General features: G+C 42.4%; 2 protein-coding genes across 6 annotated transcripts; one reads left to right on the top strand and one right to left on the bottom strand.

The window, feature by feature from the left end:
* Window positions 1–577: 577 nt before the first annotated feature.
* Window positions 578–13,484, top strand: togaram1 (TOG array regulator of axonemal microtubules 1). 4 transcript variants are annotated; one of them, XM_086148231.1, is made up of 23 exons: window positions 578–878; window positions 1,394–2,569; window positions 4,240–4,300; window positions 5,820–5,948; window positions 6,076–6,339; window positions 6,447–6,727; window positions 6,832–7,061; window positions 7,400–7,500; window positions 7,736–7,903; window positions 8,023–8,079; window positions 8,324–8,382; window positions 8,461–8,605; window positions 8,821–9,057; window positions 9,245–9,368; window positions 9,609–9,714; window positions 9,882–10,117; window positions 10,250–10,408; window positions 11,105–11,231; window positions 11,316–11,431; window positions 11,533–11,716; window positions 11,812–12,031; window positions 12,139–12,225; window positions 12,326–13,484. In XM_086148231.1, exons 2-23 carry the CDS (start codon window positions 1,538–1,540, stop codon window positions 12,634–12,636), a joined length of 4,434 nt encoding a protein of 1,477 aa, XP_086004357.1. In that variant the 5' UTR covers window positions 578–878; window positions 1,394–1,537; the 3' UTR covers window positions 12,637–13,484. The 4 variants fall into 4 exon arrangements, with proteins under 4 accessions (XP_086004357.1, XP_086004348.1, XP_086004339.1 ...); XM_086148222.1 differs by having other exon boundaries at window positions 8,321–8,382; XM_086148213.1 differs by having other exon boundaries at window positions 7,397–7,500.
* ccdc28b (coiled-coil domain containing 28B) lies at window positions 13,449–20,594 on the bottom strand. Of its 2 annotated transcripts, none has more exons than XM_086148242.1 (6): window positions 20,313–20,594; window positions 19,133–19,415; window positions 18,726–18,895; window positions 17,676–17,830; window positions 16,733–16,755; window positions 13,449–16,307 (listed from the first exon to the last, which is right to left on the bottom strand). In XM_086148242.1, exons 2-6 carry the CDS (start codon window positions 19,366–19,368, stop codon window positions 16,253–16,255), a joined length of 639 nt encoding a protein of 212 aa, XP_086004368.1. In that variant the 5' UTR covers window positions 19,369–19,415; window positions 20,313–20,594; the 3' UTR covers window positions 13,449–16,252. The 2 variants fall into 2 exon arrangements, with proteins under 2 accessions (XP_086004368.1, XP_086004377.1); XM_086148251.1 differs by having other exon boundaries at window positions 20,329–20,594.
* Window positions 20,595–22,983: the final 2,389 nt, after the last annotated feature.

Below are 22,983 nucleotides of genomic sequence, written 5' to 3'. Positions count from 1 at the left end.
TTGAAAGTTGTATACATGTTTTATTTTGTTGAATTGAATTCCCAAAGACAAGCATCGATGGCCAAATGCTTCACGTTGCATCTCATTGCTCTGAAACCCACAGATCGCAATTATGGTATACTGCTCTTTACATTTTTTGATTTGATATCGCAATACGGAAAAGTTTTCCTTCGCATGTGATGACTGTATTATATCAGATGACAACCTGAAAGTGTTTTTACACCAAAAAACGACTATCTGACACTTGATTGTGCAAGTTGAATATCTGAACACAAGTTGTGTCCTGCTTAAAAAAAACAGTTGTAGGAGAGGCTCCTTGTTTCCATGCACTTGTCTTCTCTTAACGTTGGGTTGTCTTCCAGATATTCGATATTGTAAAAATTATGTTCATATTGACCCATCTCTTAAAATGTGATAAGTGTTACGTAAAGGTGTCAAATCGCACGTCAGTGTCACACGCAGTTTTGTTATGAGAATTTTACACTTGTATAATTAAGGTTTAGAAACACAGTGCGGTTCCGGGATATTAATACCGGCCGGAGGATCCTGCCACCCGCGTCACCATGGAAGCGTTGAGTTTGCGACACGTATTCGCCATCTTGCTTTCTTTGTGTGTGTAAGCTTGTGCCCGTATGCCTTCTAAGAGTGTGTATGCGCGTGTGCGTGTGTGTTGGGGTGGGGGGGCTTCTCCATGAGAATACATCTGTAGCTTCTAAACATTTAACACTTCAGTCACCAATTTAAACAACCGGGAGAGATGTCGGTGTTTAGAGGCTAGGCTTCTCCTCGGTGCTAAATGAGAAAAGAAAAAAATGATAACTTGGAAGAGCAGCGTTTGCTTCAAGCGTCTAATTGGAGGATCTTTGGGGGAATGCGAGGTCTGTTTTCTTGCTGTTTTTCTAACTTTGCTCGCCAGTCAGCCATCACTTAACGCGAGTAGCCAGCTAGCTTAGCATCCTTTTAGCTACGCAGGCATCGCGAACGCAAGCTAAGGTAGTGATGTGATAGGTTACCGGTAATCTTAAAGTTTTTCCATAGTTGGCTTGCGGCCGTTGCTTTCTGCCTTGTAACTCCACATTTATGATGTTTTTTTAATATTAAGACGCGTCCATGTATCAGGGAAACCGTGTCCCATGCATCTGGATCGTAGTATTAGATGTTAACCGAGACAAGCTTGACTGACTGACAGCCACAAGTGGTTTAAATGCACATAACTCAGCTCGTTTTGATCACCGTGTTAAAATATTCAAGCGCTGCGGAATGCAGTTCCCTAGCATGTCTGTTATCGGGGCTGTTGTGTTCGGTGTTTGGCTGTTCAACTTAATGCATTGCAATCATGAACACCCAGTCCTACGTCCATCGTTTAATTTACATATTTTCTCGGCATCCACAGTCGAACCAACCTGAGAGTGGATCCGAATAACCAGCCACTCAAGATGAGAGAAAATGGGGAAGAAGAGGAAAGTCATTGTCCTCGCAGGATCTTGTTCGTCTTGTTGAATTCTCCTAATTGACCACATTCATTGGGCCGTCAATAATGATGCTTGGATTAATCTCCCAGGAGTTACACCAGCAGCTTCTGGACCACAACAATTACCGCAATCGCACCAATGGGGTGGAAGAACTCAAACATATCATCTCTGAAGTGGACATGAAAACAGTCACGTCTGACAGTATTGAAGAGTTCATCAACTTTCTCCCCCAGCTTCTGGATGACAGTAATTTTAAAGTCTTGTATGGCGCGTTACAAGTTTTAAATTTACTTATTCAGAAGTTAGGTACCAATGTTGAAAAATATGTCAAACAGTTAATTTTGGTGGCTCTCAAGGCCCTTGGTGACACTCATACCATCACCAGAAATGAATACATGAGTGTGTTTCAACGGATGATGAAAACTGTAGCCCCCCAACAAGTATTAGATCTTGTCACTGGTAACTTGAAACACAAGAATTCAAGGGTCCGCGAAGATATTCTCAACATTATGATTGCAGCTATGCTCACTCATCCCCGAACAGATTTCAACATCCCTAAGCTATGTTTTGAGGTTGCACCATATTTGGCAGACAGCAAAAGGAAGGTCCGGCACGCTGCTCTTGAGCTGTTTGCGGTTTTTGACTATTGCCTTGACACTGGGAAAAAACAGTACCTGATGAAAGCTATAGATATGGTGGAACTCAATGACGATACAGAGGGTCTTATGGCTGCGGTACAGGCGAGACGAGCAAGGCGCATTCTCCCCAAACTCTCTCCAGAGGGGATTGTAGAGTATGGCCTGGTAGCACCCAAACTAGGACAGCAATGCTCCTCGCAGTGTGTTTCTGGAAGTGATCTGGACTGGGTGATGAATGGAGGACGAATTAGCAGCGCCAGGAGTTACAGAACAGAACCAGACTGTGAACGGCTGTATGGCTTTGGAAGCTTGGGTTCCCTCACTGATGAGCTTCCTTTTCAACGGAGGATTGTCAGCGCTGGTAAAGGGAAGAACAAACTACCCTGGGAGATGGCAGCATTCTCATCTATTGACTATGACCGACAATGCAGAACCCCCAATGGAAAGTACTATGAGCAGGTGGGGTCCATCATCATTATCAGCTTGCTGTTTTCACACTTTCACTCAGTCTCATGCGAATTATGCTGTCAGGGAACATTTCCAGATTCACATGTTTTCCCTGGTTTCATATTTTTTGGCCAAAATCAGATACACAGCTCACAAATATATTCTGGTATTCTCTTGATTCCCTAATACGCCAATAAATTAAAGGACTCAACAGTGCTCCTCTCTATGTTCATTGTTTAAAAGGACAACCAAATATAATCTAAAAATCTGAAGCAGTTTTGGTCAATCAGTCACTTATGTTCTACGTGTTTGAAGTGTTTTTTACTGCTGAATTGCCACGCATGTTACCGGCAGTGCAGTTATGTTGATTTGATTCTAATTGCTCAGGAAGTGCTGCACAGAACATGATATAAGTGGTTGCATTTAGTAAAGTTATGAAGCTATGCATCAAAGATATTCTATTTACTTTCATGGCTCAAATGAATTCAGGCCTTTAAAATGTATCATGTTCTAAATTTGACAACCCCCTCAAAAAACAAACCAAAAAGCATATGTTGAATAAGCAGAGTTATACTAAAGATGATTATCTAGATGGGAAAACATCCCAGAGGTTACCCTTCAGAGCATGTTTTTCAGAAGAGTTACAACTCAAATTTAGGCACACTGCACAGTGCAATCTGGCTCGAGTGGGGGCGGCTTGGCGCAGGAGGTAGAGCAATCGTCTTTGAAACCAAACATTCCTGGTTTGATTCCCTGCCTCGTCGAAGTGTTGTTGAGCAAGACGCTGAACCCCTAACTGCTCCCCTGGTACTTGTCGGCAGCAGCCTACTGCTCATGGTTCATCTGTGATGGGTTAATTGCAGTGAACAAATTTCCTCACAAGGATTAATAAAGAATACATTGATATAGAGTGACGGAAGAATTGTAAGATTTTTTTGAATGTCCTACTCTTAGAGAATGTAATTTTCAGCTCGCAATTAACTTGTTTTATGTTTAATTTAGATCACATAATCCTAATACAATACCCAGAAACGCACAATAAAATGCAGGGTTTGTTTCCTGCCTTTTGCATTATGTTTTGGCTAGGAAACAGTAATAGGTTTTATCACTGAATATGTGGCTTCCAATACATTATACACACACATGTAAAGAGAAGAAATTAATTAAAAAAGCTACAAAATTTTGGAACTGCTGTTAAAGCTAACATCTGAGAGAAACAAAGTCAGGCTATTAAAAACTATAAAATCATATCTGTAGGTATTACATAACCACATTTATGTTCCTGAGAAGTATTACCCAGCTTAGAGGCAACCTTTTCAAAAACTCTCTGTTTACAGAATTTTCAGTTTCCCAGCAACATAATTTCCACTCAGCCCACTTATGGGTGTTGAGGGTACAAAACAAACATAATTGACATTATCTCAAGGTTATACTTGTAAAATCTGTGTGATGTTTAGCTCTAGTGATTGCAATCACATTTCACTCAGTCCAGTGAGTTTTATCAAACTGTGGACACTGTGTTGATAGTAGTCATATATTTTCTCACAGACTGTAGATGTAATGCAAAATAATGTTATCTTTATTATTCTTCACGAGCGAGAGTTTTTCCACTAAGGCTAGTATCTTTCTCACCTGACGTATTTTGTGAATGGAGTTTAATGTAACATTTTGTCCGTCTGTAGATGGCCAATGAAGATCCGCTGTCCAGGAAGCTCAGTCCAGAGACCTACATACCCAGTTTTAGTAAGTGCCTAACCTTATTACCCTCAAAGTTTGAATTACGCCAAAGTATCAAGCAACACATAGATTAACTGATTGTCGCTGTCAGCTTCAACTGTATTTAAGTTAGCTTTGGATTGGATTAGTATATTAAGAAGTTACAATGTCAAATGTCACCAAAAAGCTGCAAGATGAATACAATTGAAACTTCAAAGATGAAGGGCATTCCTGTCACAAGGTGTAACAGGTGAACTAAGACTATTCTGCTCACCTGTGTTTGTTTTATCCTGCAACTTCCCTGTTTGTGTTAATCATAAAAAAATTATGATTTTCTTTTGTTCTCAAATCTGCTTAAAGTAGCTAATCCAACAAGATTAATTCTCCGTTGTTTTTTTCGTCACACCCTTTAGTAATCAAACAAAATAAAATCTTTCACATGATGATTCCTGATATTCCAAGTTTCCCCTACGTTTATTTATTAGTGGTATTTATTAGGTCAACCTAATGATTAGTGTACATACATACTGGACAAAAAATATTCCACAAATGACTTAATGTAGGTTTTCCTTCACAAGGCTTAATTGGTGATATGGGTTTGGAATACCCAGCGGAGGAAGTTGAAAGGTTTCTCATTCCTTAGCAGCATTCATCAGCAGATCAAGTAAAAACTTTATTTGTGCCAACCTGTTTCTCTGACTGGCATCAGTCACTGCCATACATTGCAAACACTTGCAAGGCATCATATCATAAGCGCCAACGTGGCACACAATCACACCTACACACACCTGACAATTACCGGTATGTGTTGAGAAATTATTATATTGTATGTCAAATGTGTATCCTGTCTTTTTTTTCTCATGTTTGTTTGAATTTAATCCCATGCGAAGGGCGTTGACCCTCTACCACTGATTTATGTTATGTTATTCAAACAATGTGTTGTTGAAGATTACAAGTGTAGACGAAGACTGGTGTGATTAGCGTATATATTTTTCTTACCCAATTTTGTGACAAATAAGAAAAGTGTCCTGTGTCTGTTCAAGATTCAAGATTCAAAGTGTTTATTGTCATGTGTACAGTCTAGAAATGTGTTTCCCTGTACAATGACATTCTTACTGTGCCGTCTTTAAATATTAAGGTTTCTAACATTGTGGTGCAGTGAATGTCCATGTGGCCTCTGCTTATTATCAATACAGTAAATACAAGACTGTATTTGAAACTTGCATAATCTTTAGCTACAGCTTATATGTTGCCACCCCTGAGTTCTTGAAATGATCACTAGCCGTAGAATGTTGCAACTATTAAACAATATTTTCCTGTCGAATTACCAGATAAACCTAAATAAATAATCTAAATACATCTACAAAACAGTTTATTTCAAAAACTGTGTTCTTGTGTAATTAAAATCAACGAATAATAAAGGAACTGATCATTTTTCTTGCCTGTTCACAATTTTCTTTTTTTCTGTTGATTGGTTGATTGAGTGGACCCACTTCCATATGTTTGTACAACCTTGTTGAAGAATTAGTTTAATTTGCCTACTTAGGTCCTGCAGACCCAAGGAAACCCCGGTCTTCCAGAAGAAGGGTATCCCCTGTCCGGCTCAGAAGAAGTGGGAGCCTCAACTTAGAACCCGATATCTTCAAAACAACCATTTTCAGTGATTCTGAAAGTCGTAAGGAAGTTTTTTTTACATGGATGTAAAACAAATATAGACTGTTTTAAGAAGTCAGAAAGTAATGTAGCATTTTGTCATCCTCTGTCTTATTTTCCCCTATATTTGCAAAAATGTTGTCTTACAGTGATATCCAAAGGACCAGTGGCTTCTAAGAACCCAAGTGTTGAGCGCACATTTTCCCTACCCTCCAATCACAACACACCTGGTCCATTCCTGCTCCCCTCTTATCCTCTTGCAACAGTCCAAGGTGGTATGTTCACTTCAACACAATCCCACTGTTGCACAGACTCCTCCCTCTCTTTGTCCAACACCTGGCCCAACAAGCGAGAAAACAGCCCTCACCACCGAGACACAAGTCCCTGGAAGGGGAGCTCAGATGCAGCAAAAGGTGAAGTTTAATGGCATCGTGTGATGTTTTCTCAGCTGATTCCAAAAATCATTCTTATAATTTTGTTTTTTCTATCACCACTTTTTTACTGCCATTACCCACTTCAGGGAACGTTTCCAGCAGATGCTCTCCCAGGCCTTTTTGTGCCTCCCTAAAGAGCTCCTCTTCGACTTCATCATTCCGCAGAGCTCTGGGCAGCACACGGACAGCCCTCTCTAGCTCACCTGTCATTCCTCCAGCAGAGCAGTTGCCATCACACACTTCGTCCGGTTCCAAAGTTTCTAGCAGCCCTCAGAATCAGCACATAGGACGAGATCTCCAGGTGCAGCCTATTTGTGTCACGACAGTGCACGATCTTCAAGAGGAAGATCATCTGGAAGTGCAGGAGGTAAATAAAGTAATAAAGTCATAATTTACGTGGCCAAAGTACTCTAGGGTCATCATAAATGTTCCTTTCCTTTTCATAATGGCCATTCTGGGTCACTTTTACAGATGTTGAACTCACTGCGCTCATTGCGCTACAGTGCTGCAAAGAAGAAGGCTAAAGCAAGCTTCAGCAGTTCAGACCCAGATGCAGACAGCCTTGACTCAACTGTGAAGTTGGACCTAGGTCTGGATTCACCTTTACACAGTTCTCCCATGCTTACAAGTTCAGCCAGTGACAGCCGTCTCTCCAGTTTGAGCTCCATTGCTAACAGCACCATCAATGGCATTAAAACTAGGTAACCCTTTCAATGTCCAGTACCACAGAGAAATTCCAAGTTCTATTTTTTGTGGATAAGTTTGAAGCTTTGCATCTACACTAGATGATATAATTACATATTTGAGACTCAGATTAGAATTGCGATGTTGTGTAATAATGAAATACTGTTTGATATGTCTTATTTCTGATAAAGAGAAAAGTTTGTTTTCAGTTACTAACCAAAAATTCCAGTCATTAGAAGTACAATACTGGTGACCAGTAGATAATGATGAACGGTATTCCCCTTTTGTTGACGGTATCAAACAGAGCCCAGTGCATTCGAAATATGTAAAATAATAATGTCATTACTGTCAGCAGTCCCAGGAACTCTGCCTCCTCAATATTGAAACCTGGCATTGCAAGAGTACCTTCTGAAAACCTGAGGCCTTCCATGTCCATGGATTTTAGTAACCTTCCAGGTAAAAAAAAATGCTGCTTAGAAACTGAGCCTTTGTGCACAGAGGCTGGAGAAGTAATATGTTATCTTTTGAGAAGAAATCTGAGTGCAATGTGATTGCAATCACCACGAGAGCTATAAAATCTCACACATTTTACAAGTTTAACCTTGATTTTGTTTTTTTGTGTGTATGTGTGTGTGTTTTACAGGTTTTTATAATTTTTTTTGTATCTGCTTCACATTTTTGTTTAATTCAGGATTGGCTCAGTGGGGTGACTTGTCAGCAGAGGTTGGTGTGGTTGGGATGAAAGTCACCTATTCCAATGGAACAATCATCAAAACTGAGGAAGAGACTAAAGGAACCACTCCTCCACTGGTCAAACCACCATTAACTGAACCATTCAGAGCTCTGAAGCCTGCTAAAGGTCAGCAAGCAGGGATACGCAACAAAATAGAGTTGCATGTTAGTGGAGCTTGATACTTGTTCTTACATTAATAATGAAGACACTGAAGCTTAAACTTAGTTCAAACATGTTTTTTTCAGGATGTCAGAGCAGAAACTCACCTGCCACAGACATGCTGGAAGGAGTCATTGGAAGAGGTCAGTGTGGCCACAAGTCATTATTCAAACAACATTTTTGCTCTTATTCAGATGAGGTGTTGTGCTTTGGTCATTATTAATTAATACAGAAGTTGAAAACTGTGCCAAACTCACTGGTCTTAACATTTAAGTGGTCTGCAAACGTAGCGTTTTCTCAGCAGTGTCCTCTACCCTTTTAGGTTTGGCCTTGTTTCTTGAGCATTCTTTGATTCATTGACCAAATACCCCATTGATTCCTCAGCAGGTATTTATGGCCTGTCTGGCAGTCCCAGGGATGGTAATGACAGCCCTCATCCAGATGAGGTAAGGATCAGTCACGCTTTGTCCACCCTAAATAGGAGTGAATGACCCAGAGTATCTCACTGTGCCCGCTTTGTGCAGAATAAAAAGTTTAGCTGGGATAACAAGCTGCAGCATCTTCATCAGTCGGAGGGGCAGTTTGGTCAAGGGGATAACATCCGCCATCGTGTCAAAAAGATGCTGTCAAACTCCCCCACAGAAGATAATAGAATACTCAACTTAAAAGGCAAGAGAAGTCTTACAAATCCATAAGTCGTTTTCTTCCAAATATGGTCTTTTAAGCAGTTTCCAAGGCTGTTAACTTATGTTATTAACTTTTAAATTAAAGCAAAATGTATCACATAATTATAAGTTTTGTAGTTAATGTGCTCAATAAAAATTACACCTTTTAGCAGTTTTTTTTTTTCAAGCATGTTTTAATATTTCTTATTACTATTTTAGATCTACATCTAAATGGCAGCACAATCATTTCTACAAAAGGAGATCATGCCTACGATGAATCACGCATCAGCCCCACTGTTCCAGTTAGTCCACCAGGACCCCATAGTCCCATCAAGTGTTTCACACCACCACTCCAACCAAGCCCCCCCACTGTTCCTCCCAATCCCAAAAACCTATCCCGCTTTAAAAGGGCGTCTTCCCTCAACAGAACCCGACCCATGGTGTCTCATAGCTCAGGTCAGTGTTCTGTGCATATTAGGAAGATTGTTAATCAATCTAAGTTTGTTAGACGTGTATCTCCGCATTTGACAATTGGATAATAATGATTTGTTTTGGCAACCTTGGAGTAATCCTCGTTTCCATTGATAACTGTTGACAGTTAGACTGAATGTATGTGTTGTGCCATGTCTCATGGGTTTTATAGATGAGCTATCATTCAATGCAACGGGCCACAAGAAATCTTCCTCGCATCCCCCTGAGATGTGCCCATTTTCCAAGCCTGATCTGGCTCTGGTACAGAGTTTCAGCCTGCTTAGCTCTGATGACTGGTGAGACATAATGCAACTGCTTCAGTACTTCATAGAATAATTGCTTACCAATCATACCGATAATTGAAGTACGAAGGCATTACCCGTGTTCATAACTTTACGTTAGCATGAAAAAATATCCATTATAATTCAAACTCAAACTTCATTTACATAAATGTAAAAATAAAGACAGATGGTGCTCGTCAAGATAATTTTTAACAGTATGTGCAATTGGTTGAAGTCATATCTCTGGGCTTTTAGGGAGAGGAAGATTGAAGGTCTGACAATCCTTCGTTCTTTAGCCCAGTTCCACCCAGACACGCTCCAAAGCAGGCTTCATGATGTGTGCCTCGCTCTCATTCAAGAGGTAATGCTGGTGACATGTTTTACTGAACTCGAACAGCATTTCTTCTGGTGCACATATTGATAGGGATTACTGCAGATCAGTTTTATTTGCCAGATTCTACTGGCCTTAACTGAATGTTGTGTTATATGACACTAGACAGTTGCATAATTAATGTCCTTGTTACTCAGGTAAAGAACCTGCGGTCAGGTGTGTCCAGGGTTGCAGTGTGCACACTAGGCGATTTGTACAAGTCCCTGCAGAAGGGAATGGACCAGGAGCTGGAGGGGACAGTCAAAGCCTTGTTGCAGAAGGCAGGGGAGAGTAACGCTTTCATCAGGCAGGATGTTGATGCAGCATTAGATTGCATGGTTCAGCACTGCTCTCGCCCTCGTAGCATTAACGCTCTTCTCTCAGGGGGACTCAGGTCAGTATGAACTGAGCACATGCAAACACTTTAAAGGGCAGCAGCTTGTACAATCATTTGTTAATGCTGTGTACCATCTCTTGAGCCAATGGAATCTTTTAATGCTGAATTTGTTTGGATCCTCTCTGTTAGCCACCTCAATGCAGTGGTAAGGAAGTGCACAGCCCAGCACCTGGTAACTTTGGTGGAGAAAGTGGGCGCTGCTCGTCTGCTTTCTGGAAGTAAAGATCTTACGGACCGAATTTTGTCTGCAGTCACCAAACTGGCACAGGACTCATCACAGGACACAAGGTGTGTAGGATTCTCAAATCAGGTTTTTACAAATGACCTGTAGTCATGTTTCTCTACTTAATCCAGGCTTCCAAACCTCGTGTGCCATTTTCTAGGTGCAACATAGCTTCAAATCCCACCAGTGTTTCAGAAGAGCACTTTGTATTAACAGACTTCATGGTCTTTTGTAATAATAATTTATCCTTTATTAATCCTTGTGGGGAAATTTGTTCTCTGCAATTAACCCATCATGGATGAGCCATGAGCAGTAGGCTGCCATCAACCAGCGCCAGGGCAGCAGTGTCTTGCTAACAACACTTCGAAAACACCTAGGAGGAGTCAGGAATCGAACCAGGAATGTTTGGTTCCAAAGATGATTGCCCTACCTCCTCTGCCATGCCACCCCTTTCCCTTAGTTTGCTATGTTTTTATCACAGATCTTAAGTGGTTTTATTTCTTGGTTTGTTTTATTTGTTGCCTTTTTCCTGCACTAACAATGTTCATACAGCGAAAGTGCACTTGCTTTGTTTTCTCCACCTTAAGCTACTGGTGGTTCATATCAGCTCCAACTTGAGTTTTGCAGGATATGTTACTTTATTTCTACTGTTTAGATGTGTGTGGCTTACACATCCTGTAGAAATCAGCTTTCTTTCTGAGCAGTATTTTTCCTACACTGCTGATAGATGGTATTCAGCTGGCTTACTTTTTCTCACAAAGGTACTATGGGCGTCGAATGCTGCTCTCCCTGTCATACCATCCAGATTTTGAAAAAATCCTGGAAAGATGTAGCTCCATTGAAGATGCGCCCAGTGTCAGAGCTACTGTTCTATGTCTGAAGACAAAGGTACTGTACTTCGGTGCAACAACACAGGGTTTGCTTGTTTTTTTAAATTACACCGCACACTGATCCGTTATTCCTTGTTTTCAGGGTCTGGCTGAGATGTCCCAAGATAACCAAACAGCGAGTGGCAGGCGTTCCCTCCCAGGCAGCGGTACGGTCATATCATCCTCACTCAACAGAGAGACCCTCAACCAGACCAACAGGTGCGTCTGACTGGCAAGCTCTTAGCCAAAGATTTCAGAACTGCTGAGTTTTGGGGACAAAAAGAAACAAGTCTTTTCTTGTGTCGTGTGTTTCCTTGCAGAGATTCAAACAGTCACAACAGCTATAGGTCTCAGACTCAGAGTATCGCAGACAAGACTGAATACATTAAGCAAATCTCAGATCTGTTAGGTTCAAAGGACTTCAGAGAGAGGATTAAGGGAATCGACCAGCTAGTTTCTGACTGCCAGCATAACCCCTACATGGTCATCAACAGTATCTTCCCAGTTAGTGTTTTGTTTGCCTAATCTCTTCAATATATTTTTCTATGTTTATCATAATGGGTTTGAATTTCATCACACAAGTCTGTTTCATTCATCAGGTGTTTGATGCTTTCAAAGCTAGACTGCAGGAATCCAATAGCAAGGTCAACCTGCATGCCCTTGAGTCTCTCCAGAAAATTATCCAGTTGATGAAGGACAACTTGTCTCAAGTGGTCAACATACTTGTCCCAGCGATTGTTGACAATCACCTCAACTCTAAGAACAACGCTGTTTACTCTGCTGCTGTTGGAGCAATCAACGCACTTATCTTGAATCTTGGTACAAATTTTAAGATTCCAAAAGTTTTGATTGACACTGTGATTAAAGTAATATTTCTGTCAAATTTGTTTACATTTCATTTCTCTGTCATTTTCACTTCCCTAAAGATAACATACTCCTTCTCCAGCCTCTGTGCACAAAGGCTCAGTTCCTAAGCGGCAAAGCAAAGGTGGATCTTATTGAAAAAGTAGCAGGTGCGATACTCAGAAAGAGATTCTCGCTGATGCAATTTTGGCTTCAACATGATTCGTTTTTCTCTTCTGACCTCGTCTTGCTCTCATTTAATATGCCTAGATCTCGTGACAGAGCTTTACCCTCGCAAGCCCCAGATGATTGAACAGAAAGTGTTGCCTTTACTGTGGCACCTCCTGGGCACAACCACACATAGTGGCACCATCCACGGCCGTGGTGGAAGTGTGCGAGGAGCTACCACCAAACTGTGCCAAGCCCTCTATGCCCAGATGGGGCCCAGCCTGACGGAGTGCGCTGCCTCTCAGCCTGTCCACGTCCAAAAATGTTTAAATGAGGTACTTTTTCTCCCAAAAAGTAGAATCCAAACAAATGTTGGAAAAGAAGAACTGACATGCAACACTGACCATACTTGAAGACAGGAATGTTTGTCATTTCCTATTGTGCCTGAACATTTCTGCCCATCAAGACAAAATTTTCAAAGATCAGGACTTCATTTTCTTATCTCAGTGATTTGTTCTCTGGTACACAAAGGGAGACAAATGCATCATGTAACAAATGACATCAGGTCTTAAACACACTCAACCTGCTTTATTTGCACTTTGAAAAGGTAGCTCATTATCATGATGGAAGTAATGAGTTTTCCATCATATGATTGTCATTGCTTTTCTTTTTTTTCCACAGTCTAGACTTGTACTGTATACAAATCAGACACTTTTGCAGAATGTAAAATAGAAATGTGTAAAAAAAAAAAGAATGAAGACCAGGATCAGAAAGATGTTTATTTTGGGGTTTCACCAAATGTGATGTGCTATTTTGAAAATGTTCCATGTAGTTTTTCATATTTGTGAATTGAGATTAATGAAAATAGTACAAAATACTTTTGTACAAACTTGTATTTGCACAGTATTAGCTTAAACTGTAATTGTATGCATTATCTGTTGTGTTTGTACAAATATCCTGTTTATTATGGGCTGGTTTCTACTGTTTTTGCATGACCAAACTGTAATGACAGGATCAGACTTTTTGCTTCAGAAGATACTATATCTGTATACAAGTACTGATAACCATTGTTGGAAAAACAAAGTAAAACAAATCATTTTTAATCCTTTGTTTGCGCGAAAAGGCACAGATGGATTATTCATTGTAGTGCCAGTTATCGAGTAGCCTTTTAAGTCATACATTGCTAAATTATATTGAACTTGTTTGTGAACAAGAGCGAAAAAAGTGATATAAATAAAGCGTTTTATTTCTGTAAAACAAAGTTGCATGTGCCTCTGTCTGATGTCGGTGTCAAGGGGATTCGGGCACAGTGCTCTGAGGGTAACAACAGCCGTTACATATTTGTACTTCCAAGCAAGAGGAGGATTATTTTACAGGACATACTAGAGGCTGAAAACATTCAAACTTTTAATTCCAAGTACAACACCAACAAAATGTGATTTAAATGAGTATTTGTACATACGGCGGTGCAGTGATTAGCGCTTCAGCCTCACAGCAAGAAGAACCCTGGTTCAATTCCGACAAGGCGACCTTTCTGTGCGGAATTTGCATGTTCTCCCCCTGTCTGCGGGTTCTCCGGTTTCCTCCCACAGTCCAAAAACATGCAGGTTAATTGGAAATATTGGGAAAATCCCCCCGAATGAATGAGTGAGTAAATGCTTGTTCGTCTATATATTTGGCCCTGCGATTGACTAGTGACCAGTACAGGCTGCGACCCTGAGTGCAGGATAAGAGCAGAAGATGAATGGATGGATTTGTATGTAACGCAGTAATTCAAAGATCTCTCAGACTCCATTCTACCAGTTACCAAAGCAAACTCAGCATAAAAGCCCAAACTCCTATCGCTATAAATCGTTTAACCTCAAAATATAAACCATCTATTAAATCTGTAATAGCAGCTCTGTGTTAATTAAATTTGTTGTTTCTTGCTTTTCTGTGATAAAGGTTGTATGAAATGTTGCCACGGTAACTGAGTACTAAGTCTGAGTCTGCCAGTTTTGTATGCATTAACATATACATGTCATTGCACCATTTGTTTGCCAACTGTGACTGAACCCCTATACCTGGAAGGCTTCTTTCAGGTAATTTACTTAGAAAACATAATAATGTAAGAAATTATCCACAGTAACACAAAAAAAGTCTCTTGATCTAGAATGATCAATATGTCTTGGGGAAAAGGTGGGATTGGCAAGCGGTAGAAAATATTACAAAGACAAATGACAGGATTTGAAAGTTCGAAGTTTAAAAGTTCAAAGTCAGCTGTCTTGTCAATTTCTCTGCATGTACATACAGACGAATCGAGAAGACATTTCTCGTAATCCCACGGCGTCATGAAATTAACAATGTAATAATAGTAATCAAGTGCAAATTAGCAGTAACGTGCACTGTTACATTAACAGTAAACATTAAACAAATGTGTCTTTAAATGACTGCAACAACATGTTATGGCCAAGCTTGTAATGAAATATTACAGTTTGTTAACGCAACCCAGAAGACATTTAATAATTAACGTAGCTGCCCTTTTGAAATTCAACTGTTTGGTTAAAGTGGGCTACATTTTACAGCCTTTCAGTAGCAGGATGCTCTTCAAATGGTTTGAGTTGTGCTTGAGGCAATGTTTATCTCCGGCCCTCAGGTGGATTTGTAATGTACCCTGAATTACACTATTGGATAACTTCAGAACTAACCAACTTACGTAACATTTGATCGAATATACTTTTTCCATATTTGTTGACAGTACTACCTCCAAATACAGTCCATTTTTCCAGTTAAAATCTTAGCAAAGGTATAAAAGTTAACCACCGCCGTTTTGTCGTCAAAGATTATTAATTTTTGCAACTTTATTTTTTGAAAGTTTGTAAAAGTGTGCAAAGTATTTGACATCAAATTAAACAATATAGGGTGGCACAGTGGTTAGCGCTTCGGCCTCACAGCACAAAGGACCCTGGTTTGATTCCGACAAGGGGACCTTTCTGTGCGGAGTTTGCATGTTCTCCCCATATCTGCGTGGGTTTCTGTATCCCGGTTCTCTGGTTTCCTCCTACAGTCCAAAGTCATGCAGCAAGTTCATTGGGAAAAATTACCCTGAATGCGTGAGTGAGTGAATGGTTGTTTGTTTATGTATGTGGCTTGTTACCTCTTATTGAATGTCATTAACAAACAAGGTTCACTTTGCTGTTACAGAGTGATGTAACTAGTGCAGGGATGGGCAAAATTTTTGGCTCTGGGGCTACATTGACTTTTAAAATTTGACAGACGGGCCGGGTCACCACAAGATTTGGTATATATAAAAAATAAAAACAAAAACGCATATGTTAACCGTACATATCAGACTCATCTGAAATTTGTCTGAACATTGTTTGACATTTGCTTTGAAAATAAAACCATCTTGGTTTGGAAGTTTGCTTGCATTTCATGCACAAACTGTTTTTTGCCCTTGTAGACTCAATATCAGCTCATTCAAGTGTGTCAGTATGTCCAGTCACACCAAATCACAGAGCCAATCTGTGTCATTCAGCTCAGGAAAATTCTCAAGTAGCTCCAAAAATGAAATAATCTCCTGTCTGAGCTCCCACATTCATTGATCCGATCATTCAATCATTCACATCAAGTATGAATTCTGAACCAATCTTTGACGTCCCGATTAAAAAGACCAACGGGCCGGATGTGGCCCGCAGGCCGTCGTTTGCCCACCCCTAAGCTAGCGACTGCAGTGGAGTTGCGCATTTCAACATTTGACATGAAGTATTCTACTGCAACGTAGCTGCTCAGTAAAGCTTTTCTGTGCTATCGATAAGGGCTTTATGATAAGGGCTTAGAAATCCTTGAATTGCTGTGCTGTTAGGCATCCCATTCCCGGGTGTTCCCTTACCTTCACTCACAAAATGGAAAATCCCCCCAACCCCCCCAACCGCGTGTGGATCTTTCCATTCTGTTACTAAGGCAGCTGGATCGATGCCATGGCAACCCGGACCAGCAGGAGTGTGAGAGGCTGAGTGCACGGTCACCGTCCTCGACACCTCGCTTTTGTCAAGGCCCAGATGTCTTGGGAAGGTCCTGGTTTTCAGCCAAGTGGAGCTTCTGTCTGAAAATGCTCACGTTAAGGATGTGCAAAAGTGAATTCTTAACTGAAAGGTGTTTTTTTTTTTTGGTTTGAGTTATGAAACTGCTCCGGATTGGTGATTTGTGTGTTTGTTCTTGTCACATCAACCCCACCACGACATTAAGTAGCTGGTAATTGGTTGCATGGAAATTGTGGTGTTAATATAAGGCCCGTTTATAAGTTGCCGACCAAAATTCTACACCTTCATAACATCATGACATCCTTTGACAGTTCACATTCTACTGGAGTCATGTCATGTACCTTTTTTTTTCCTGAAGTACATCCAGTAAGACTACATTCAAACAGAGCTCAAACATCAGCTGATTTGAAACACACCCCAAACATCTAGTCTTTGGTAAAACCTTTGTCATAGAAAAACATCAGATCATTACATTTGAAAAGGATACATCGAAGTGCTGAGCTCTTCCAGCTGTGGGATTAAATGACACAAGGGGTGTATAAAAAACAGAAATGACAAGAAACAGAGAGTGACAGCCAATAACGCGTTGCAAAATCAGATCATATTACATAGGATTCCGCCCGGCCAGTCACTATTTGAATTAAACGGCCATTGACTGACGGCAATTTTCCATCTTTATCCACACAAAGGAGGCACTTTATAGTCCATCTGCTCCACAGCAGTATCATCTAGCACAGTTAGAACAAGCATATGTTCTTGGCACCGGGATTTGTAATCAACTGAGGGCTTGTTCTTGCCTCTCTCACATACTGCACCGCAATTTCCATGGAGTTTCACACCGGCCTCGGGCATGGAATGGACTAACAAGAGACACCCCCATGTGTTCTTGGACTATCTGTTCATCCTGGATAATGATTCAATATTTAAACAGACTGTGCTCTGTTGTTTTTTACACAAAAAAAATATGGACACAACGCTTGTCTTGGCAGAAATCTAGATGTGTCCAGGCATGTGACAACCAGGACAGTCATGTAGGCAAGTGTTCCTTTCCCCTCAGAGCATCCATGAAAGCCATAGGCGCCAGCAAAGGCTTAACGTATATATTGATTTTGGGTATCTGGGAGACATTATGGTAAAAGTATTGTTATACCGGGCGTTGTATTTTCACAATATTTTTTCAGATTAGAGGAAAAATCTGACGTGAAATGAGTAGTTTTATCGAAAACCCTGGAAAGATAGAATGAAGCCAGTCAAATCGGCAAAAAATGTGCGAAAAATGATCAGAAACTATGTCAAAATTAAACGAAAACATGTGAGGCAATAGTGAAAACCAGAAAAGTATCAGAAAACGATAACTGCCGCTGACACAGCCGGGGAGGGGTCTTTTCTTATATTTCTCAACATGTAAACCAGCAGGAGTGCGTGCTTACGTTGCAGAGGAGGTGCTCCAGGTTGTGGTCGGATGCACACTTCCTCTGGTCCTCTGAAAGCTCCTCCACGTGGCTGTCGAGGCTGAAGTGAAGCCGGGCCAACTTCTCCTGCATCTCCCGTACGTGCTCCAGCTGCTCGAAGGAACACACCTTACCTGCAAAACCGAGGGGTGCGGGGGGTGTCAAAAACCAGCTATATGGTGTCTGGGTTGTATATTAATGGGACATTATGGCAAAGTCAGAATGTCATGGAAGCAGATGAGTCAAAAATAGAAATCTGGCTCTTTCATCCCCTCTGTGTAACTGAGCTCCTTTGGAAAACGCCTGTATTTTTAGCTTGAAAGAGAGTATTCCCCCGACGGCCCAGCCCAGCACTCCTGCAACTCCCTCCTTGCCGGTGCCCCAGCGGTGACCATCAGGCCTCTGGAGCTTATTCAGAAAACGGCAGCCCGCCTGGTGTCCAACCGTCCCAATTTCTCCCACACAACTCCCCTTTTTATGTCCCTACACTGGCTCCCCGTAGCCGCCCGCATCATGTTCAAGACCCTGGTGCTCGCCTACCGGGCAGTGAATGAGACAGTCCAGTCATATCTTCAGGATATGGTCAAGCCACAAGTCCCTACCCTTCCCCTCCGATCTGCCACCTCAAGGCGACTGTTCACCCCATCACTCCGAGCCCCTGGCTGCAGATCTAACCGGTCTCGGCTCTTCTCGGTCTTGGCTCCTCAGTGGTGGAACGAACTCCCGGAAAAGGTCAGAACAGCGGGGTCGCTGCCCATCTTCCGCCGTGAGCTGAAAACGTACTTCTTCATCAAGCACTACCCCACTAATCGCACTTAGCCCCCCCCCCAAAAAATAACAAAACAAAGAAATGAATGTATGTATCTATATAGTTTTGAGATGGCTATTTGGTAGAGTGGTGACTTCTGACTACCGACTACTGGTACTTTGGATCTTCGGTGACTGAATTGCACTTTTTGTGAGTCGCTTTGGATAAAGGCGTCTGCCAAATGACTGTAATGTAATATAATGTAATCACGGTTGTCTCACCAAAAGCTTGCAGTTTGCCCGAGTGGAAGTCATTTAGGAGGTTTAAAAGCCCCCCCTCCATCTCTCGCACGTCTGATACGTCCGTGAGAAATGAGTGCTGCAGGGGGGAAGACTGGACCACCTTACTGGGCCCTGCCGGCTGGGGGGCCCTCTGCTTTTCCTTGTGGGGCCTTGAGGGGAAATAAAGCAGAGGAAGAAAACAATCATGAGAAATCCTCTATTTCACATCGATAAATAAATATGTATCATAAATGGTAAAGCAGCGCCACCCCCCTCGTCTACGTCCAGAAAAAATCTGATGTGTACAAGGAGGGTGTGAGAGTAGAATAGTGCCTTTGAATCCAATGATACTTAAATATGTGGTAGAATTTGTCCTGTTAAACAGAAAATCTGAACCTGACAGACACCTGGTGGTCTTTGGTGCAGCTACGACGGCTGTGAAAACCTCTTTCGCTTGTCCCGGTGCTCCAATGGACCTTTTGTACTTGCCCCTATTTTTCGGGGAGGGGGGCTGCGGCAACCCCAGGGAGAAAGTGGCACTTTTACTGGCCGGCAGGACGGAGAGTTTACGCGGGTTGATGGGTGGAGGCGGGGGCTGAGGGAGAGACACTTTTGGACTCCGCTTCTTGCGTTTGTCTTCCATGGCGGCCTGAACGACTCCCTCTGGGAGGGAGGGACCTTATGGACGCCCTGAAACAACAAAGGTGGGAAGTTGAAACCCAACGGCACAGGGGTCGCAAGTATACCAACATTTGTGCAGCAGCACAGGAGTCCCTTGGAGTCCCATTTCTGCAGAACAAATAAGCAATGAAAAGCATATAACCATGTTACGCACAGTTCTATGCAAAAAGCAATTTTGATTCCATTCGGATCGGATTGATTATTTTCAATCGACCACAAACTGCAAAAGGGAATTTGTATTACCTTCAAAAATGTGGAAAATCTGTCTCTGTGCATTCAAAACAAAGTTAGCATATTCAGAATCGAGATTAAAATATAGGTCTTGTGAGCTAGCGTGGATTGGATACCAACAATATGTTGTATCTGACTACTCGGTTTAGACACGTCTATTACTTTCAAAAATCAAAACAATCTGAGCTAATATAAAGGAGGTGGGCCTTTTCTGTTCACATGGCACACGAGAACGCGCGTTATAGCGTGAAAGGGGATTACAAAACACAAACAAACAACATCCGACGACAGGATGCGTCCGATTTCAGACGCTTCATTCGTGACGATACAGATTCGGGGAATCCGACGAGGAGAGCTGGTTTGCAGGGATGCTGCATTTCGGGTCGATAAAGAAACGCTGGGTTTGTAATCGTTCATACGTGCCATTGTTAGAACACAAAACGACGGAGCTGGTTTCAAAATAGGGGTCCTCCAAAGATGGCCACAATGCCAACTTTAAGCTGTGAAATCGGTCTCCAAGGGGGTTTATCACGGGGGGGGTCCTGCGCGAATTGACGTGCATCGTCCGTATAGAAGTCTTGTCCATGTCGGCGTGGAATCACACTTAGAAAATTATAATTAAACTCCAAAATGAAGCGTTGAAAGCCCTTCCCGGGAAGAGCAGGCGAAGCTTACCGTCTCAATTACGCACCGTAGAACAAATCAGCCAAGACGCAGCGCCACCTTTCTCATCGTGGGATTCAGAGGAGCGATGTGCATCGCGGAGATTTTAACCTTGAAACGCAAAATGAGTTTAATAAACCCCGACGAAGCTGTGCGTGAAGCCGTATCGTGGATCCGGCGCCGCGAAAACGCGATAGCGATGCGCCAAGCGCTTCTGCTTATCCCTGTTTAAGTCGCCAGTCCGCCCTGATTTGTGTCCCGCAGGCACCGCAGCTCACAGACGCTGCGTGAACGTCCTTCCTCTTAACGGGTGAAACGGTCGGTACCACCGAATCACCACAAGATGACGCCATTGACCTCTGGAAGGTATTTCTGCCATGTTATTTGTATCGTCTTAATTCAAGGTTAATAACCGAATTTGATATTTAATGGCTTGGAAGCATGTGACAAAGACATAGCATTTGAAAATAAACTCTTTTGTCATTGTATATTAGGACTACAACGAAATTGAGGTGCATCTGTGCATTTCCTGTCTGTTTGGTCACACACAGGCTCACACTGAGCAACTGAGCATCCCACACAAACACACACACACACACACACACACACACACACAGAGCTCAGATGAGTGACTATAAATGAAAATGAATTTGACTTTACATTTTGTCACTGGTTGTGTATGCTTGAATAATGTGTCCATTTCCATTATACTGTATCTGCTCCAAGCTACTTTGAATAACTTTTGAGTGTCAGACCTTCTTTGTCCTCAACATTTTTTGTCTTTACACATTTTGATATATTGTAGCGTGTTGTGGGGAGGCTGGCCGGCAGAATCACAGAATCCTTTGTGAGTGATGATGACTGTTGGAAGCTTCTTGTGGTTCTGTGTTAGAGAACTCCATTGTACAGCTGTACAGTGCCGTGTTTGATGTGTGACGCTAACCTGCACTGTTAGTTGTCGTAACAGGGGGCGCATCCTCAGTCTAACTGTGAGCGCTGAGAAAGACACCCGGGGTTTCCCCAGTTCATTGACTGAAGACTTAACACTATCTCTCAAAGATCATAATCCTGAGAACAATTTGTCCTTGACTCCAATTGCTACTTTGCCAAACCCCAGCTCCTAAAACTGCATTTATGCTTGAAGATGAGCATTAAGAATGATCAGGTAGCTGTTATTATATTTGGATTAGTGGCAAAAAAGGTAAAATTAAAGGTGAGATCCACCATATTTATATTCAAGATACTTTAATACACATTATCAATGCATGCATTATCTTGTCCTCTGACTATTTGAGCATGTTAGCTGGATTCAAACAACCTTTCCATTTCCCCCTTTATTTAAACCATAACCTTTTTAGTGTGTCCCTGGATTATTGTGTTGTGTTTTTTTTTTGTTATTCAGTGTATTTGTATGTTAGCATCCATCCATCCATCAATTGTCTACCTCTCATCTTGGATCAGGTTGCAGGGGCAGCAGCTGAAGCAGAGAGGCCCACACCTCCCTCTCCCCGGCCAATTGGACCAACTCTTACAGGGGGATTCTGAAGCATTCCCAGGCCAGCCTAGAGACATAGTCCCTCCAGTGTGTCCTGGGTCTTCTCTGGGGCCTCTTCCCAATTGGATATGCCCAGAATGCCTTATCAGGGTGGCGGGCAGGGGGTATCCTGACCAGTTGTCGTGGAGGAGCAGTGACTCTACTCTGAGCCCCTCCCGGATAGCCAAGCTCCGCACCCTATCTCTAAGGGAGAGCCCTACAGAAAAAACCTCCAGTCACTTGAATCTGTGGCCCTGTTTTTTCGGTCACGACCCACAGCAAGGTAGGAATGTAGATCAGCTGGTAAATTGAGAGCTTCGTCTTTTGGCTCAGCTCCTTTTTCATCAGGACAGACATAGTCCGCATCACTTGCTGATGCTGTCTGCCTGTCCATCTCCCCCATAACATCCAGAGCCTTTGGGAAACCAGGGCAGATCTCCTCCACCCCTGCCAAGGAGGAGATTTCTGATTACTTTTGCAACTTAAGCCCCGGAAATAGGACAGTCAACGCCAGAGTCCTCTGACTCTGCTTTCCCGTTAGAAGGCATATCATCGGGATTAAGGAGACCTTGGGAGTATTCCTTTCACTGATCCACGATGTCCCGGGTCATGGTCGGCAGCTCACCAACTCCATTGTACACAGTTGACATGACGTACAGCTTCCCCCTCCTGAGCCGCCGGATGGCGGACGTGACTCTCCTTGGCACCTTCTGACAGTCATTCTCCATAGCTTCACCTAACTTCTGCCAGTTTTCCTCAGAAATCACCACAGCTGCATGCTACTTGGCGTGCCTGCACATGCTGGCTGCCTCCGGAAGCCCATAGGCAAGAAAGGCTCGGTAGGACTCCTTCTTCAGCTTGACGGCATCCCTCACCGCTGTTGTCCACCAATGGGTTTGGGGGTTACCGCCTTGAAAGACACCCACCACCTAACGACCAAAGCTCTTTTTGTCTACCACTTTGACAATGGAGACACAGAACTTGGCCCACTCAGACTTTTTGTGCCCAGCCTCGCCCCAGAGCTTCAACATAGCTCTGCCAGAAATGTGAGTTAAATCTCTTTCTAACAGGGGACTCGGCCAGACGTTCCCAGCAGACCCTCACCATACATTTGAGTCCCCCAGGTCCTCCCCCAACATCAGAGTCAGC

The sequence above is a fragment of the Fistularia commersonii genome, chromosome 1 (assembly GCF_037954325.1).
Source record: "Fistularia commersonii isolate RoL2024-O1a breed Wild chromosome 1, RoL_Fcom_v1.0, whole genome shotgun sequence".
NCBI lineage: Eukaryota > Metazoa > Chordata > Actinopteri > Syngnathiformes > Fistulariidae > Fistularia > Fistularia commersonii.
The sequence above is the reverse complement of the archived record's forward strand: the minus strand, read 5'-3'. Positions and strand labels throughout refer to the sequence as shown.

What these genes read in the sequence shown, in the direction of transcription:
- togaram1 (XM_086148203.1), top strand. Translation starts at nt 1,538, where the DNA reads ATGATGCTTGGATTAATCTCCCAGGAGTTACACCAGCAGCTTCTGGAC. An exon ending in GAGCTCAGATGCAGCAAAAG is followed by an intron (nt 6,340 to 6,446) that starts GTGAAGTTTAAT and finishes TACCCACTTCAG; the next exon opens with GGAACGTTTCCAGCAGATGC. An exon ending in ACAGCCCTCATCCAGATGAG is followed by an intron (nt 8,383 to 8,460) that starts GTAAGGATCAGT and finishes CGCTTTGTGCAG; the next exon opens with AATAAAAAGTTTAGCTGGGA.
- ccdc28b (XM_086148242.1), bottom strand. Translation starts at nt 19,368, where the DNA reads ATGGAAGACAAACGCAAGAAGCGGAGTCCAAAAGTGTCTCTCCCTCAG. An exon ending in GGGCAAACTGCAAGCTTTTG is followed by an intron (nt 17,831 to 18,725) that starts GTGAGACAACCG and finishes TCGGTTTTGCAG; the next exon opens with GTAAGGTGTGTTCCTTCGAG. An exon ending in GAAGAGCTCAGCACTTCGAT is followed by an intron (nt 16,308 to 16,732) that starts GTATCCTTTTCA and finishes GAGCATTTTCAG; the next exon opens with ACAGAAGCTCCACTTGGCTG.